Below are 16559 nucleotides of genomic sequence, written 5' to 3' on the forward strand. Positions count from 1 at the left end.
GGCTCCGCCCCGCGCTTTGCTGTGAGGTCCGCGCTCCCGATCTCCGTGCCCGCGCCGTCGGACGGGCTACGTCAGCGCAGCGGTCCCGGCAGCGAGGAATGCTACTCCGCCGGTGTGTGTGTGACAGCCGCTGTCCGTGTGACTGACACTAGTGTCCCTGTGACCGACCGCCGCTGCCGCGCGAGGCCGCGGAAGGGGGCCGTAGGGCTGCGTCCGACCCCTCGGCACGGCTGCGCATGCGCCATTTTCTCCACGGAGTGAGCAGAGCTTTCAGGCGTGCATGCGCCGTGCTTTGTGGCGCGCGTTTCGCGCCGAGTCCCGTTAGTCGCTAAGCGGGGATGCGGCGCTCGGTTCGCGCTGCTCGGGGCGGGGTGTGAACTCAGCCTGCAGCGCTCTGCCCGGCACGTAATTGGGTGTGAAGCGATGAAAGCCGGTACCGATAACGTTAGGGTTAGAGCCTGGCTGTGTACACAGAAAAGCATCGATCTGTTGCAATTACTTATGCCAGGAGTAAATGTTGCTTAACGCTCAGCCGTTGAATTAAAACAACAAATGCAAACGGGGCAGGTGAAGGAGCGCGAGCCGGAAGGTTGGGCTCAGCCTACAGCGGCGCGGCGTGCCTGAGTTCGCTCGTGCTGTGCACGCGTCTCTTCGGCGCTCTTTTGCTCACTCGCTCGCTCTGCGCGTGTGCGCAGCAGCGCTGCGGTGCCGGGCGCTGCAGGGGCCGCCAGGCGGCGCTGCGAGGCGGCGGCGCTGCGCGGGGCGCGCTGAAGCACGGAGCGGAGCGGCTGCGAAGCCGTCCCTAACCGTACAGCCCTGCGCGTTAGGAGTCGTGAGAGCTCTGTGTGGAGAAGCATCTGAAATACGGAGAGAATGGCGTCGCTGCCTTCGCATGCCACCTGCCTGTGACTGCAGCGCCTGCCTCCTAGGTGCGCTCGAGTGAAAGGTTTTCCAGTCCTGCTTCCCTCCGCAGCCCAAAGCATTTCAATGCAGGCTTCGCGATTCTGCCGGCGCGTTCGCAGGGAATCCGTGCTCTAAATGCCCGCCGCACAGAGCAGCCCGGCTGCTTCCTATGGGATGCATCTGCATAAAGGAAGAATTCTTCTTCTAAGATGGGTAATAAGCAGACAATATTCACTGATGAGCAGCTGGATGCCTACCAGGTAAGATAGCTCGGGTGCCTTGTGTTAGAAGGGTGGGAGTCAGATCCCTCAGATCCCTCGCGTCTGGGCTAGGAAACAGCCTAACGTTCGTGGCCGGCTTGGGAAGGGCACTTTTCTTCTGTAATCATTTTACTGAGCGTTTCCTAAAGAAGGGAAAGTGTATCAATAACCTTTTTATAACCCGTGCTAACTTCTCTGTCAGTAGGGGCGAAAAAAATAGGATGTGTCTAGGTCTATGCCTAATTTCACTTCTGATAGTAAATCATAGCAATATGCTTGCTGTAAATCCAAAATAGATAGTGCTTTTATCCACTCCTGAGTGGTAATTTCTTTTTCTTACCAGAAGATGTACTCATTTAATGCCTTACGGATATTTTATTGGTGGTACTTTATTTGTGGCAGTCACACCAGCTGCATTTTCCATGCTCCAGGTGATGAATGATTTCCAGTCTTATCCACATTTTAGCATACCCCAGACCTTACTGAGATGGTTTGAGGGATGCCGTCTGCACTGTGTACACCTAGAACGAGTTTCTGAAAACCCAAGTTGGGCAGCAGATGAAATAGAAGTCTGCTGGAGAAGGAGGCAGGCGAATGCCTGCTACAAGGTGCAGGCAGGGCTGCTTGCATTGCTCTGTTCTGTGAAGTGATGAATACAGGCAGAATTAACAGTTTGAGAAGTCAGCGTTTAATTTCTCCCGGTAAGCAAGGGACATCAGGGCACACAAAAGTAAAACTCTTTATGTTTGCCTTCCTGAACCTTTACTTCTATCCCTGAATTAGAAACTGTGATTTTAAATACTAATTATTATTATTATTATTTCTGCAGTTAGTGCTACCATGGGCTTTTCACAGGTGTGAAAAGATTTATCCAGATGGAGTCGGTCTGGGGGTGTGTGCTGAGTGTGCTATGAAATGTTGTCCAGGGGCGACAATAAGCATACATTAAATTCTTATGAAATTCCATATGAAGTTCTTATTAAATTCCTAATCCTCTTGGTAGCAGGGATTCATACATGTGCTGTTCTTGCTATCATTGTATGAAACATGAAAATGGAGCTGCTTTAATTTCCACTCTGTCGCATATCTCACCCTCACCAGCAGTCCATCACTGTAATTTGTTAGTCCAAGGCACTGGTCTTAGGCTTGGCTGTCAAAGATCCTCAAAGGCTATTTTTTACATCCTTGCTAGATAGGCAAAAGGGGAATCACAGACCTGTGAAACACTACTGTCTGTCTTCCTTCTATCTTCAAAAGTGAACACAGAACAGAGCCCAACAGCAGCAAAACAAAACAAAATCTAAATGTAATTAATGTTATCTTCTTGACATAAACTGGCAAATGCAAGAGCCTAAATGTCATCCCTAATTCATTACTCTTCATGCAGAAATTGCCTTCCTCTAATGGCTTGTGCAGCCCCTGCCTTTCCTAATGCTGGGTAATTGATCTCAGAGCCTCGCAGTGGTTAGGCTGGTGCATTTCTCTGTTACAGGAGGACTTACAGCTCACTAGAAGGAGTAAAACATGCTTTGCAACAATCCATTGTGCATGTTGGTACCCCAGTGCACAGTCAAGTATATACAGATAAATTAACTTTCGCCATTACCATCTTTTAAACATGAGTTATTCTGGCTTTATAGCACCTGAATGTTATTTTAGTAGAGAGGTCTTTTTTTTTACCTTGTAGGTTATGTTTTAAGAGCTTGTTTCATAGGAACTACTTCTGATAGGTAAAAGGAGGATGGAAAAGTGAGAAGTTTATTTGCTTAACATATGGTAAATTCACATGTAAGCAGCTTTATATGTCATGAGTTAAAGGTTAAGCAGCAGCAAAATCACCTACATGAGGAGCTGGCATACACTGATTTTGGGCCAGCAGTGTGTTATTGATGAAATAAAAGATCCTCATTTCATCTAAAGTTTTCAGAAATGCCCATTTATGAACATCTTAGTGTAACAGTAACCATATTGAAAGATCAGTTTTTAACACAACATTTAAATGAAATAATTGCCAATCTGTTCACCCAGAAGATGACCTCAGAGTTTTCAAATAGATGGCTGCTTCAATTAGTCCCCAGTAAGGCTGCTGGTGGGAGGGCCAGCTGAAGCTGTTTGTGGAGAAGGTGCTTGATATGATTCGGTGACATTAATCTTCTTATCATTCTTTTATTATTTTTTTTTTAATACTCAGAATAGGTAGAAGCCAATTAACTGAAGAAAAAGCGACATGTTGCAGATCCCCTAACACCTTGCTATATCATCTGGAAACTTACTCAACTGGTGGTGTTCTGGCTGACAGCTCTTTACATTTACATGAACCTAGTGAAACATCAGGGTAATCTAAGGAGTAGGGCTTTTGCAAGCGTTGGTTTTCTCTTAGAGATTCACCTCATCACCAAGTTAACCATGCCAGACAGTGGTTTCTGCTTCCTGTGCCCTTAAGAGTACTTGGCTGTTTTGGTGGTTTTGTTTTTAACATAAAATGCAAAATCTCCCCAAGATCTGGGTAGAGAAAAGGTAAGTGTTAGTAAGAAAGGTGTATTTCACTGCAATCAAATAGCACTTCAAAATGAAACTTCTAGAAATTGTATATAGGACTACTTCTGGATGCCAAGTTCCGTAATGAGAAAAGTAGTGAACCGAGAATTTAACTGTGAGTGGTGCTGTATGAGATACTTGAAGCAGTGGGAAATGAGGGCATTAAACAAAAGCAGTATCAGGGCCATATATTGGCCTCAGTGCACTGCATTATATTGAACAGGAAATGCCTCCAGGCTGTGCTTGGGTTTGGCCTGACTGCTCTTGGAGCAATCTCACTGCTTTCACTGTGGTTGTTTCAGTAAGTGCTCTGAATTTGATATGATTTCAGTTCTAATTGTTCCCTTAATAGGCATAACTTGGAGAATATAGGACACAAATATTTTATTTCAGATCATTCTCTTTATTCTAAGTCAATCATTTTTGCATTTGTTAATTGCTGGATTGTTTCCTGTAGGCTATTCCATGCAGCACAAAATAGGATGGTGTTTGTTCCAGTTGTCTTCGAGGCAGTAGTGCAGAAAGCAGCAATCATGTGAAATAATCACTGTGCTGTCTTTTCCACAAAAATGTGCCTATTGCAGAGCTAACTGTTTCCTTCTATTAAAACACATGTCAGAGTGGGACTAAACTATACTTCATGAGGAATGTGCAAAACCAGAGGAAATCGGGTACAGAAATGTCATATATAAGTTGAAATTAAGTCATGAAGATATCTGCTGTGCTTGGCTCAGTCAGGTTCTGTGATGAAAATGCCCCAACTTAGGGGGCAAGAGTGCCAAAAGCACACTCATCACAGGCCCTCCAGGATCAGAAGTGCAAAAAGCACTTCTCCCCTTGATAAAGTACTGCCATTAATGTGCAAACTTCCAGCAGCACAGTAATGAAGGAAGGCTTTTTTGAAATCATCCTGCAGCCCCATTCCGGTTTCAGGTTGCTGTTTGCTGCATCTATGGATTGAACAAAATTGCATTTGCTGACAGTCTGTTTCTTTGTTAGTACTTGCTTATGTCCGGCTGCTTTCACTCCAGTGCCCCACTGCTTCTTCTCACAGCTGCAGGTTTGGCCTGCTGAAACTCAGTGGGGGCTGCAGGGGTTTTCTGCATGTGTTTTTCTGCACGGTGATGAAAATACATATAAATGTGTTGCTGATTCAGTCTCACACAACAGCTCTATACTGGCCTCAATTGTATGGCAATTAGAATCCAAAAACAGAACTTCTGCACAGAATGGAGATAATAATACATCTACCGCATGAAAACTCATTTCATTTTATCTGGCACCTTTTAACTTTTGATCTGTGATTATTTAATACGATGATGTTTTCATGGTGTTTCAATTGAAGTATTCTTAGGCACACCGAGTCTTTTTGCCACAGTGCTAAAGATCACGTGGGATTTTCCAGATGAAACCTCTGAAATATTGCTGTACGACGTTAATATTTGAAATACAGCACTGAGCACCTCTCATTTCTTAAAAGCTGCTCAGTGAGATAGCTAAAAGGGATTCATCTGTCTTGGCCTGAGGATGCTATCTGAGTGCCTGTTCATCATTGGTTTGCTTCGTCTGTGGCCTGTTGGCATTTGTTTGAGACTGTCAAATTGGGACTGACTTTTGCATTGCAAGGACTTTGGTTTGGCTGCACTTATTTGCTTATAAAGCTTTCTGATGTAGCTGTTGCAGAAGCAGAATAAGCCTGCTCTCCTGAAATTATGCATATAATCGTACATGTGTTGTTGTAAAGGAGAAATATACATTTAGTCGGTGCAAGAAATGCCTCTGCACACTTGAGTGTTGCTGTTTTCTCATTCGTTTCTGTTCTTCAATTTATCTTCTCTTCCTTGCTGATAAATGTTACCTTCTCTGTACGAAATCAGTTTTATTTGATTGGCAGTAGATGCCACAGAACAAGTCACGTGTTCTGATCCTGGAAGCATGCCTCACCTTATGCTCTGTATATATATCACATGAGATTAAAGTTGGTTAGTTAATCAGTGCTCTCAGTATCATTATCTCTACTCCTATTTTTTGCTCAAATCCTGTCCACCTAAATATAAAGCAGAACTAATCTAGGAGCTTGTGATAAAGTCCTGAAGGCTAATAGGAAGGTAGCAGACCACTGTTTCTATGTTACCATCTGTCCTAAACTTGCATTCACCTGACACAGCAGGTCAAAGGGTAAAACACTTATCAGTTCTGTTTTTGCAAAACCCTTCTGTTGCTGTGTTGGTCTTAAAAGGAAATTCTAACGACAGAGATGGTTAATTCTGCTTCACAAGCAATGCAGAGTGACTGGCAGAAGGTCACAGTACCAGAACCCCATTCCTGGGGGTTCCCAAGGCCAGGCTGGATGGGGCTCTGCGCTGCCTGACCTGCTGGGTGGCAACCAGCTCATGGCAGGGGATTGGAACTGGGTGGGTTGTAAGGTTCCTTCCAACTGAGGCCATGCTATGACTCAGTGATTTATACAACCCAAGTGCACCAGCTGTCTGAGTCTCTTCTCAGCAGAATATTTTAAGAACCAGTTAAGCCACCTAAATGCCAAATATGAGAATAGAGTCCCATTATACAAGCTAATGATCTCATTAAAATCAATAGGAAATCTTCTGTTTGCTTTATGATATTCACTGTCTTTATTAGCCATAAGGACGTTAAGCAGATAATTGCTGATTTGTTGAAGTAGTATCTTATCTCCAAACAACCATTAGTGATCCTTTATATTGGACTTGCAATTAGCTCACTTCTAAGGGCACATGGACAGAGCAAGTGGGATAGCAGATCTTAGAAGAGAAGCAGGTTTTTCTCCCAGGCACTGGAGGAAGTAACGTTTCAAGGCAAGACCTCTGTTCTGAATAACTGAAAGCCGTAAGGGCCTGCTGTAGTGTTTCAGGACATTGCATAGAATTAGAAAGAAAAGCCTATATTTTCAAGATAAACTCTTGGCAGAAATCTAGAATTGCTACACATTATGAAAACTGCGTTCCCATTTCTTTAAGCAGTTAGCCTGTGCTCAGGTAGAGTAGGCAGGTTGCTCTTTAACTCCATGATTAACTAAAATACAGCCTATGTGATAACAAATGTGTTCTGTGACATTTGTTAATTGAACATGTTAGTTTACTACTTATTGTCTATCATTGTGTATTTTTCTGTATGAATGAAGTAGACAGAAGAAAATTGGATGAATCACCTCCGTGCTTCACTGCCTGAAGGTTTTTAATTAAATCAGAATTAAATTGCTGTTGTTCCAGCAACTACAAAATAGAATTATGCTTAGACCTGTGTTCCATGGTGGCTCCAATCCAACTTGGGGCTGTGCTTACAACAGAAAGGGCAGTCCTATACCTCTTTCCTGCCACCAATAGATACTTGCTTTAACTCTGTCCCTTATATCAGTGCTTATAGTATAAGTTAAACTGTGTTGGAAGGTGCAAAAAACAGACAATTGAGCAAAAAAGATTATAATGTTTTGAAAGTTTCTCAGTGGTGTTTTCACAAGATTCTGGAAGGTGAAGGGTAACTTGTCTTTTTCATCTTTATTTGCGTATCAATTCCCTGTCAGCTTTCTAGTTAAATAACAGTGCCTGCTGTTTCGTCAAGCCTATATAATTACGGGATGATTGCTGCACAGAGCATCACGATCATCTGTGAGACTGTACCTGCCTTTCACCAGTAAATGATGCATCCTTAAGTGGCAGTTTGATTGTAAGTAGTGAACAGGTTGGAATTAATGAAGACTTTCCCAGCTGGCTCCTGTTTCACTTTGTGCAGTTCCAAACAATGTGACATCTTTGTTAGCAGCTTTCAAGGTGCCTTCCTGTGCTGCCTTGTAACACTATTCTGCTGTGCAACACACGGAGGGGAAAGCTCTTCTGCTGCTGCTTTATACAGAGGAGAACAAGCAAACTGAGTAATTGATACCAGGCAGGACTGATACCTTACCTGGACACCTGAGACAAGCTGGTTGATTGCTTCAGATAGCTGTGATCATTCGCTTTTCCCTTCCTTTGAAGCAGCAAGCATTTATAGCCAGATTAATTCTCACCTTAGGAATGAAATGAAATTTTCTCTCGTTGCCTGAAGTGCAGAACAGGAGTGAGGGTATAACAGTTATATATACTCTTCAGTAGGGCTGATCAGGCCTGCTGTTCTTATCTTGTCACAAACTGCGTTTTATTATATATTTTAAATGTTTACATTAAAGGAGAAAGGCTGAATTTTTGAGCACGTCTGCCACATCCCCTGGGCCTGTGAGAGCAGCTGGTCGTCAAGGATTGTGTGCCTTTGTCATTGGAGCATTTGCTTCCATGCTCTTTCCCCAGCAGCTGGTAGCTCCGTGACACAGAGCTGTATATTATCCAAACCTATGGCCTGAAAAGGAAGCTGAACTGGTCACCCAATATTTCACTGCCACCACTGTTCCTGATTTTGGAGGCAGGGCAGAATTTGCCCCTAGCATCTAGTAGATAATATAGTGAAATTAGGGACTGTTTCCTTCCATTAATGCATGTGTCTGACTTTTGCAACACCTGCTAATATAACCTGTTTTGTGACATGTAGAAATACACAAAGTGCAAAATATTTCAGTGCTCAAATCGCCGTTCACTTGTGAAGTGCCAGTTCTCCTAGCAAAACTCTGACATTGATAAGGAGTGAATTGCAGAGTCCAGGTTACGAGATAGTTTTCTTAATCTGTTCGTTATTTATTGTGTTCTAGATCTGTTTGTCCAATATTTTTCACCTATATTTTATTTATTTTAATTTTTCTTCTGATCAATTCACATTGGAGGAATGTTTCAGCAAACTGAATTGTAGAATCATAGAATGGCCTGGATTGAAAAGGACCTCAAAGATCATCTTGTGTCCAACTATTTGCAAACAAACTGCATGTTTTTTCTCCAGGAGTTCCACTCTAAGAATATAATTTTTCCTGATAGCCCCGTCCTTAGAATATTTTCATGATTTTATAGCATATGCTGCTTTCTGAATCAAAACTAGATGGTAAACAAATGGCATCTTTAACGTTTTTTCTGCCAGATCTGAGTTTCCTTCCAAAAATATTAAAAAGTAATGATTTGCACTTACTTTCAGTGTTCATTTCATACAGTAACACCTGTTGTCTTTTACAGGATTGCACGTTCTTCACTAGGAAAGAAATCCTTCGGTAAGTGAGTTATATTACATTTTTCTTCATAATCCATGTGGAAAAAAATAAATCTTCCTTTCTGACTAGTGAGGAAGCTGGTTATTTTGAATAATTGAATGAGTGTAGGAGTGGACTTGGGATACATGCATAGTATGTAAATGTATCTAAGGAAAAAGATGTCAGGTTAATGTCCATACCATAGGTTTTTCTAGGGATCAGTAGAGAAGCTGTGACTGTATGAGAGGAATGTACTGCTCTTCTGCTCAGGTGTAAAGTGAGGGCTTGTTCTTCAGTCAATGTGGGCTTTAGCATGGGCTCCAGCATGAGAAAAGCTGGTGGAACATAAACACCGAGATGTGTCCTCTGATTTGTTTCCATAGGAACTCTTTCTTTAGTAAGTTGCTAAGGCTGGGATCGCAGTTAAGCAGTTGTGGGTCTCAGTGCTTGAAGTACATAGCGTTGTTTTGTTTCAGTTGTGATGGACTGGGTCAACCCAAAGTCATTCCTGTCTGTCTGTGCCGACTTCTTGCCTTGGAGCTTGCCATAGATTCTTGATCTTCTAACCTTCAGACTAAGGATCTGTGCAAATACAACATAGCTCCACTCGTATTTTTGTTTTCCTTGAGGATTTTTGCCCTAATAAGGAGGGAGGATGAATCTGTGGTTTCAGACCTAGGAGCTCACAATGTTCCAGGACTCTTGGATTTGAATCGTTTCTGAGATATAAGAGGTATCAGGGAAACAGCTTTTGTTTTCATAAACACTGGGAACTTCTCTCAAGTCAAAAATAGATGTGGTCTACGTGAGAAATGTTCTCTGCCTTAGCTCTGTTGGCATAAACCTCTGTAAGACATTCAGTAATTCTGTCAAGGCAAAAAGTAACGGTATGGTATTAGATGGGATGATTTATTTTTTTACAGGGGGAAAAAAAACGTGATATTTGAGTTAGTTTTTGGCATATTTTGTTCTCATTGCTCACAAAGAAGCACTTGCTCCTGATCAATGGACAGCATCTGTGAGACCACTGTGCAGTAGGAACATAGCAATGCCAGGGCTGAGTTTGGTCTGTGTCCCTTTTATCTAACTGTTATGGTTCAAAATTAAGTGCAGTGTTGTTTCATGTCAGGTTATAATGTGACTGAACTAATCAGAGCTTGTGTGGTGGCCCTAAATATGAGTTTAATGCAGGGTGGCCCCACCAGAGAGACTGGTCTCAGAGCAAGTCAAGGCTTCACAAGCGTGGGTAACTGTACCATGGAGGTGACTTCTTTAACCAAGCTTTCCTTAGCTGCAAACCTCCAGGAATGAAACACAATTGTTAGCTATAAAGAAGTGTCATGCTGTGTTTTTGTACCCTACAAGAGGCCTGCAGCTCAAATAACTACGAGTGGCCATTGTACGTTCTGTCAGGGCTGTAACGTTAGTTCTGCTTAAAGAACAATGACTTTGACAGCAGCAGAATTTGTCATCATAGTTGTCTGAAACAGCAGTTGTGTGTCAGTGATATTCCTGTAGTGTCATTAGTTGCAGTAGTTGGATACTGAATAAAAGATGTCCATGTGTAGCCACCAAATCTCAGATACACACGTTATACAACCAGGAAAAAAAACAACCAAGCAGAAATGGCTTAGTCTTGCTTTCTGTGCAAAGCAAACCTTTGGCCACTTTCTAAGCCCTGAAAGAAACCAGAAAATACTCTTCTTCTGCTTCACATGAGCATCTCATTATACAGCTTGTGAAAGAAATTAACTGGGACTGAATAAATGAAAAGAAAATTGCTTTGCATTTCTCTAGTTCTCTTTGAAGTCTAAACTGAAAAAAAAAAACAACCAACACAATGTAATAAGCAGTTATTAATACTTATATTCATACCCTGTTCCAGTGAGGGAAATAATTACAAACTAAGGATTTTATCTTAGCACTTTAGCTCGGATTTGTCACTTGTGTTTGGTCTATCAGGGCATTTGGGCCCTTCCAAGGGAAGCAGTTATCAAAGTGTGACACTGTGCCATCTTTCGCTTAAGGATTGTTCTCTTTCCTGTTTGGGAGAGAAATATTGAAATGGATACCCTGAAAGTATAATTCTGCTGCAAGGAGGTAGATAAGTTTTTGGTGTTTGTACAGCTAACACACATCTAGAGAAGAAAAATCTGCACAGGTAGAGATCTAGAGTGTGTGTAGAACAGGCCTGACTTAAAGAATATGATTTAAAATACGACTAATTTTCTAGCAAGAATGCAGTCTTGTCAGGTGAGAATGGATGCAGAACTGTAAAATGATAATTATAGAGAGGAAGTAAGGATTCAAGCATCTCCCCAGCAGATGTAATTAGGAAACTGCTGAATCTGAACAGGCAGACTTTGTCACATCTGGAAAACTGCATTTCCAAACTGTAAATTTGAGCCATCGTGAGCAGCTGAGAAAATACATAGAGTGTACTTTGAAAGAGACCCTGTGGATTTCAGGAGAGGTTGTTCCAAAGGTAGGAAAAATGTCGTGTTATTCTGGACTGGATCTCCTTCAGAACTGTGTGATTTGAAACAGCATTCACAGATAATTTGTGATTTTTGTTTTTAAATCCTTGCCTTGCAAGTGTGTCAGAGTAGAGGTCGTCGCTGATTCATAGGACTTGCAGATGAGGGAAGCAGCACAGAACTGTGGAAAAGATTCTCCTGCTACTTAAGAACAAGATTTTTTTTTTTATCTCAAAAAGATTGTCTGGGAGAGGAATTGAATGCTCTTTGTTTACTTTCTTACTCTGTTACTCATCTGTGTGCAACCAAGCACCTTGACAAATTGCCCCTTTAATTTGTCTGTTATACCCAGACTTCATATTTTGGTGCCTTTTAAGTGTGAGGAGAATACTCCCTTTGTTTATGTTGCAAGCTCTGCCTGGTAAGGATAACTGAAGCTATTTCTTCCTACAGAATGCTAAAACTGATCTTTGTTGTAGGTTCTGCATCCTGTTGCAGTGCAAATACAGGTCTGCATACTTCCTGAGGCTCACAGTATCTGAGAGATGTCACTGTCACCTGATAGACCTGGTCATTTAAATAGACCAGCTAAAACACAGTCAAGTGTTGACTGTGGCAAGTGGTGTTGGAGTTAAAATAACCCTGACAGGCTTTAATGAGCACTGGTTTTCTAAAAAGCAAAGAAATGTAAATAAATAGCCTTATGTTGCTGTTTTTCTCCACTCACTAATGTCCAGAGTGTAAGAGTGATACAAATTATAATGCCCTCTCATACTTTATTGTAAAATACAAATGCAGCTTCTTCCAATAAGAGCATATAACTCTTTGACTTGAGTACCATGAAAGCCTAATAGATTGTATAAGTGAAGCTGTAAGGAAAACATCTATTCCCTGGTAAGAGAACAAAGCATGCACTTAGACTCAATTATGTGATTTTTGTTAGGCCAAAGGAAACCCTCCTTCTTATGGACTGTGTATGGGAGATAAGGGAGCCTTTGACTGCATGATTGTGCAATATTGTACAAAAAAAAGTGAAAAAAAATCTACTTAAGAGAAACTGTGCAACCTCAGAATATTATCTGAGAGAAACAGATATTCTTGGGGTAAGAAATTAGGTTAATGGATGGTGGATAATAGATGCTCTGTTTCCAAAGTACCAGATACCAAACTGGATATTAATGTTTGATGTAGGTGCTTAGAAGAATTAAGTCATGGGAGTAATTCTGAAATAGCATGAAGTTGTAGGAGGAGGAACAGTCACTTGGAATTGTTATGTTTCCTCTTCTGCCTTATCCTCACAGTGTGATGTATCTACTTACTGAGAAGCTCTATACATGATGTGTTTATGATACGGCAGATATAACTGTCACTGACTGTATTATTGTGCTAAGTATGAGCTGTTGCTTGCTGTCTAAGGGATGGAGTAGAATCAAGAGGTGTTTCAGCATGGGCTAAATTCTCTGGGTGGGAATAAAAGGTTTTATAACCCCTCAATAATTGGCACTTATTGATTTGTCATATGTGCAATTTAGAAAGCAAGTAAATACTGCTGTGCCTTTCATTATGCATTGCAGAATGCTTTCAGAAGTGGCATGAAGGAAATGCAGATCCAAGGTTATTTAGTCTGAACTGAATTTCTAGTGCAGCTGCTGAGTTCAGTGAGTTGATCCAGCAAGGAGTAATCTTGCCAAAGAAAAGCTAATCGTTTTTTTGGCTGAAATGAACCTCTCTGGCTGGCTGGCTGGCTCACCACCTATTCCTGTGAGTATTAGTGATGATCCAAAAGAAGGGACACAGTTGTTTAGATGGGGGTAAAGGAATAAGTACTGCAGCTCCAATTTAGATGAATTTAATCTCATGTAAAACAGCATGACACTGCAATTAGGTGAAATAGGCTAAGTGGCTTTATCCTTCCCTCCCTGGGGAAAAATAGCCTCTGAGAAAACCCAAACAACAATAAATCTCTCTCTTTTTATTTATTTATTTATTTATTTATTTATTGGCTGATTTAATGACCTGAAACTGCTCTCTAAAGGATGAGTGCTGGAGCAAGAAAATGCAGCTGAAAATGAGGAAAGGAGAGGAGAGCTGCACTGTGCATTTCTGTGCAAGAGAGATGTTAGATTGACTTAGTATAGGACTTTGGTACTATGATCAACTTATGACCATATAAATGCAGGATGCTGTTGGGGGGCTCTGGACATGTTCTCCTCATTGATAATCCAGGTGTGAAAAGCAAAGCAATGTGTTTATAAACTATCAGCAAATAGGACAGCTCATGAATGTAAGGTGAGAAAGAAATGAGCGCAACAGAACAACAGTCTAGGAGGTGAAGAAACGCCAGTATGGGCTGCAGAAGAGGCAAACGTGGCTGGTGGAAGAGAAAAGCCATACACTGTTATTGGAGTTTCAGGTGACTATTAATCACCAGAAAAAATACACTCCTTGGGAAGTGCTTCACACAACTCATTGGACAGCACTTGTGAGCCCAGGACAAAAGGGTGCTGAAGTCTGGTGGGTAATGTAGATATTTGTATCACTGCTGAGAATGTATTATCTAAAATGCTTAGAGGACAGCTGACAAACGTTTAAAACCTTACTAATTTTTTTGATAGGTACATGCTAGGGCTTTGAAAACATGCTCCTTTGTTGCTCAGAATGTGGAAATTTAGTCCAGAACTTCAGGGCACAACTTCAGCATACAGACAGATTCCAGAACACTGGATCAGCTCCTGGATGCCTAGAACGTAATGCATGCTCAGAAGCAGCCACTGTGAATTTGCTGAAAGCAGATCTCCTTCATGAGTGGCTACTCTTGTGGATAAGAGAGAACAAACAAATGCAACATATCTTTATTGTGAAGAAGGCTGATTGTGTATTCCTGCACGTGTTAGCCCTTTCCTGCCTCTGTTATGTAAGTGCACGAACTTCTTGGCTAAGGTACATGTGAGTGTATTTTTTTTTAAATCCTAAAAAACATTGAGCAGAAGTGAATCAGACACTGAAGATCAACCTTACAAAATCATATATATGTGCAAAATTAGCAACAAGCTGAACTGATATTCAAGCAGTGAAGTCCTAAGAGCTATCAGTAGGTAGCAGACAAAGTTGCAAATGTGGAATGCAATGTAGCTGCCAGTTGTACTCAAGGTTTGTGACAATGGGATTAGTTGGTATAAGTAAATTTTAAAAATAGATATCCCCCCCATACCATTTAAAATAAATAAGGAGAGGGGTGAAATTCTATTCCAGCCAGCATCGTTGGGACCTCAGTAGTTGGCATTACTGTTCAGAAAAGATTTGTTGTACTGGAAAAGATCTATTAGAGAGGGGGGCAAAAAAAAAAGAGGCTTAGGAAACAAACAAAAAAGCCCACCACACCATATTCATAGCAGCAATTCATCTGTTTGCTTAACATGCTTGTCTTGTGGTTGTAGATGGGAACGAGTGGTTAAGTTGTCTCCTGCAAGGCAGTGTTTCTCTTCCTCAGTTTTGTGGACCAGATTTTCTAGCAGCCAGCCTTTAACTCCAGTATTAACGCTTGCCTGCTAGCCAGCCCATCTGGTTCTATTTCTCCCTCTGACTAGTACTATTTGGCAAATACCAAAGCATTCAAACCCTGATTTCTTGGACGTCTCTTCTAGCCCAAAAGCACAAATTCTGTCAACTAGAGTTGTTTTATAATTTGAGACTGACTTATCCTAGCTAGACAGCTGCTGGAGGAATACGGCACTAAATCACCAAGTTGGGCACCAGCTGGCCAGTTTTACAGAAGAACATCTGTAATTCTGTAATTCTTGTTCTCTCTGCCTGTTCCTTGACGTGTCTTCGAAGAGAAAAAGATAAGGCTCAGAGAAGCCAGTCTGGCCCATCCAGATATGCTGGATTTTAAATCTGAAACCTGCCTGACAGTTGAGTTGGGAAGATAAGCTGACGTTTCCTACATGTGCCTGCAAAACCTTCCTTATAAGGGAGCAAATATAAAAAAGTGCTTGAGATGCATCTCCCCTCTGGAGCAGGCTGCTGTGCAGATGGAGGGAGAGGCTGGAACACAGCTTATGCAATCCTAACACCTCCTGTCTTTCAAAAAGTTTGGACTACATAAAGAAGGGTGAACTTGTGCTTTTGTCAGCTCTGGGGAAAATGGGGTTTGCCGGGAGGATGAAATTTGGGGGGGCTTTACACCATTGGGAATCTTCTAATTGTGTCTAAGAAACTACAAACAGAAGAACACACATCCTGAAGCTGATGTTGCTCTTGTTAATTATGTTTCTATTCTGTTGTTAAGCTTGTTTAGCCCCCCGAATGAAAGGCTTCTAGGCCATTCTTTATCACCTACACCTTCTGTGTCATAAAGTTTCCTTTATAATTCTTCAGTCACGTTGCACCTGGTTTGCTAGGCACAGGTGAGAATAACTCATTTTCAGTACTGACCTGTTTGGAGCCCGGAGCACTGTGTTCAGTTCTGGGCTCTCCAGTACAGGAGAGGAATGGAACAAACTGGGGACAGCTGGGCAAAGTGCCTCCTGCACAGTGGAGGGACTGGAGAGCCTCTCTTATGAGGGATGTCAGAGCAGGGATCTTTTCAGCTAGCCAAGAGGATGCTTGGGGGAATCTTGTCCATGTGTACTAATACTCGAGGAGAGGATGGAAAGAAAGTAGAACCAGGCTTTTCCCTGTGATGCTCGGTGACAGGACAAGAAGCACTGAGCTTTATGTAGTTATGTGAATGCTTTTACTCTTACATGTATTGAAAGACAAAGTCTTCCTAGTGACTACATCTTCTAGAATAAATTTATTGGTATAAATTATGCACCAAAGACATTTCTCATGCAGTATTTTTTTATTTTACTGCAGGTGTTTTTGGAGGATATTTATTTAGTATTGGCTTGAGTGAGTTTGTACTGCTTCATTTTGCATTGCAGAGATGAAAGAGCACTTGACATTAACTAAAAGCTGGCAGAAGGCTCATCTATCCAACTTGTCTCTTATACTGCCTTTTTATAGATCTGATTTTGGTGTGCAGCTTTTTATTCTATACAAACAATGAAAATGACTTTGACTGGAAAGCAAAGAAGGTAGAAAGTATTTCAGTTTCCCCTTTCAGCTATTCCTACACATATCTCACTATTCTTTGTTCTGTATCCATTTGTCACATGGCCATCTATTGAGTTGGGACCTGAGTTCCTTTATGATGTTCCTATCTGCTGCCTTCAGATGCAGCACTATGTTTCCTGCTGT

At 41.7% G+C, this 16559-nt stretch overlaps 1 protein-coding gene across 3 annotated transcripts in view; it reads left to right on the plus strand.

Moving 5' to 3' along the window:
- The first annotated feature begins 6 nt into the window (after positions 1–6).
- CIB2 (calcium and integrin binding family member 2) overlaps positions 7–16559 on the plus strand; it is a 35272-nt gene continuing 18719 nt past the window's right edge. Inside the window, exons 1-2 of one of the 3 annotated variants that reach the window (XM_031555293.1) lie at positions 7–114; positions 8828–8862. Coding sequence is in view for 2 of the 3 variants with exons in the window: in XM_003209377.4 (XP_003209425.1) it covers positions 1113–1163; positions 8828–8862 (86 nt within the window). In the remaining variant the exon portion in view is untranslated. Of the gene's footprint in view, positions 1164–8827; positions 8863–14040; positions 14233–16559 lie in introns of those variants that run through there. The other 2 variants (XM_003209377.4, XM_019619436.2) reach the window with 2 other exon arrangements.

This window comes from Meleagris gallopavo, chromosome 12 (genome assembly GCF_000146605.3).
Source record: "Meleagris gallopavo isolate NT-WF06-2002-E0010 breed Aviagen turkey brand Nicholas breeding stock chromosome 12, Turkey_5.1, whole genome shotgun sequence".
Taxonomy (NCBI): Eukaryota; Metazoa; Chordata; class Aves; order Galliformes; family Phasianidae; genus Meleagris; species Meleagris gallopavo.